At 47.6% G+C, this 2,500-nt stretch overlaps 1 protein-coding gene across 1 annotated transcript in view; it reads right to left on the bottom strand.

Annotated features, from left to right (window-relative positions):
• Positions 1-2,500, bottom strand: part of LOC119591090 (balbiani ring protein 3-like) — a gene marked incomplete at its 5' end in the record, with an annotated part of 119,315 nt that overhangs the window by 44,926 nt on the left and 71,889 nt on the right. Inside the window, 1 exon segment of the mRNA XM_037939814.1 lies at positions 568-753. Coding sequence (XP_037795742.1) covers positions 568-753 — 186 coding nt within the window.

Genomic DNA, 2,500 nt, shown 5'->3' with positions numbered 1-2,500 from the left:
GGAGCAGGGGAAGGGGAGGGGGAAGGGGAAGGGGAGGGGGAAGGGGAAGGGGAAGGGGACGGGGAAGGGGAAGGGGACGGGGAAGGGGGGAGGAGGGGAGGAAGGGAAAGGAGGAGGAGGAGGGGACGGAGAGAAGAAGGAAAAAGGGATAGTTGGGAAAGAGAGAATGGAAAGGGAAGGAAAAAGGAAGAAAGGTAAAGGAGGGAAGGGAAGGATGAGGCAAGAAGAGGGGAATGGGGAAATAGGGAATGAGGGAATGAGGGAAGGAGGGAAGGAAAGGAGGCGAAGGAAAGACGAGAAGGAGGAGGGAATTTAATGAGCTGGTTGCTCCAGGATGCATGCCTCGTACTGTTAACATCCCTGTGTATCATATTTTCTCTAAAAGATGAACTTATCTTTACATCAACTTTTATCTTTTTCTCGTAAGAGTTCACGCATCTCCAACCTTAAACAATCTATAAAAATACCAGAAAAAAAAACGAAGCAAAACCACCAGAAAGTAAACAAAACACAAACAAAACAAAGACACAACAGAAGCCACGCCCTTCCCCCCCCCCCCCTCCTTACACGTGGGCAGCGGCGGGCACGGCTCGGCGGCACAGGGAGCCTCCTCCAGGGTGCAGGCAGTGCCACCGGGGCATGTCACTCCTCGGCAGGGATCGCGGCACTCGCACACGGGGCACCCTTCCTCATCCATCTCGAACTCATAAGGGCACAGCATCCGGCATTGGTATCCCGAGCAGGGCCTGGGGGCTGAGGGAGACAAAGGAGGGGAGTTAGGTGATGAGGGAGTTATCTGGAGTTGTTGTTGTTGTTGGTGGTGGTGAAGTTATCGTCTTTTGTTATTGTCATTTGTCACCTTCACCTTCACCTTCACCTTCACCATCACTATCATCATCATCACTATTACTGTTGTCAGAGATATCTTTGGGGGTGATGGTGATGGTGGTTATGATGATAACAATAATAATAATAGTATTGATAATAATAGCAATAACAACAATTATAACAATACACTGCTAATAATACTAATATCATTAATAGCAATGATCATACTACTACTACTACTACTACTACTACTACTACTACTACTACTAGTAACAACAATAATAATAATAACAATAACAATAACAATAATAATAATAATAATAACAGTAATAATAACAACAACAGTAACAAATACACACAAAAAAAAACAATAGAAACAAAAAGGAAAACATCGAATATTACAGCAGAAAAAATATACTATTTTCAATACTATCATCGGCATCCCGTATGCAAAGTGCGGAAATCCCAATGCAGTAGTTGGTATAATATCATGAATCGTTTTATTGCTTCCGGTCACTGAAAGCATAATGAGAGAGAGAGAGAGAGAGAGAGAGAGAGAGAGAGAGAGAGAGAGAGAGAGAGAGAGAGGAGAGAGAGAGAGAGGAGAGAGAGGAGGAGAGAGAGAGAAAGGAGAGAGAGGAGGGGAGAAGAGAGAGAGAGGAGAGAGAGGGGGGAGGGAGGATGGAGAGGAGGGAGAGAGAGAGAGGGGGAGAGAGAGAGAGAGAGAAAGAGAGAGAGAAAAAGAGAGAGGGAGAGGAGAGAGAGAGAGAGAGAGAGAGAGAGAGAGAGAGAGAGAGAGAGAGAGAGAGAGAGAGAGAGAGAGGGAGAGGGAGAGACTGATGATTGCGCGTCTTCTTTCCCTTTTTTCTCCCTTATTCATTCAAACTTTATTTTCCCCAACTTTTCTTCCTATACTCGTTCTTTCTGTTCACTATTGCTCCTTTTACTCCTTTCTTTTTCTGCTTCTCGATCCCCCCGTTTTGTTTTTTTCCTCCTCCCTCCCCTCACCAACCATCCTTCTTTCTCTTTCCTTCACTCCATAACTCCATCCTCTACCTCCCATCTGTTCTATCCCCCTTTACTCCTTATTCCTTCCCTCCCTCTCTATCCCACCTTCCCTTCTTCCCTCTCACTCTTGCCTCCCCCCCTCCCTCTCCTCTTGCTCCCTCCCTGCCTCCCTCCCTCCCTCTCCTTCCTTCCCTCTCTATCCCACCTTCCCTCCCTCCTTCCATCTCCCTCCCTCCCTCCCTCTCCCTCCTCCCTCCCTCCTTCCCTCTTCCTCCTCCCTCCCTCTCCCTCCTTCCCTCCCTCCCTCCCTCCTTCAGAATTCCGTGAAAGGCCAGTATGAATCACACACTGAATTTTAGATGAATTAAATTTTGCATTTGCGAAGGGCAGGCGGGGGGGGGGGGGGGGGGAGAAAGGGGGATGGGTAGAAAACAAGGAGGATAAAGGGGAAAGAGAATAACTGAGAGGGAGAAAGGGGAGAGAAAAAAAATGACGTGGACATAGGAAAGAGAATAAATGAGAAAGAGAAAAGATATAGATAGAAGGAGAGTGAAGAAGAGGAGAGGAAAAGAAGAGGAGGAGGGGAATGGAGGGAGGGGTGAGGAGAAGGGGGATGAGGATGAGGAGGGAGGAGAATGGGTGGTGGGGATGGAGGTGGGGAAAT

The sequence above is a fragment of the Penaeus monodon genome, chromosome 3 (genome assembly GCF_015228065.2).
Source record: "Penaeus monodon isolate SGIC_2016 chromosome 3, NSTDA_Pmon_1, whole genome shotgun sequence".
In the NCBI taxonomy this organism is placed as follows: Eukaryota; Metazoa; Arthropoda; class Malacostraca; order Decapoda; family Penaeidae; genus Penaeus; species Penaeus monodon.
This window is presented reverse-complemented; position numbering and strand designations above follow the sequence as displayed.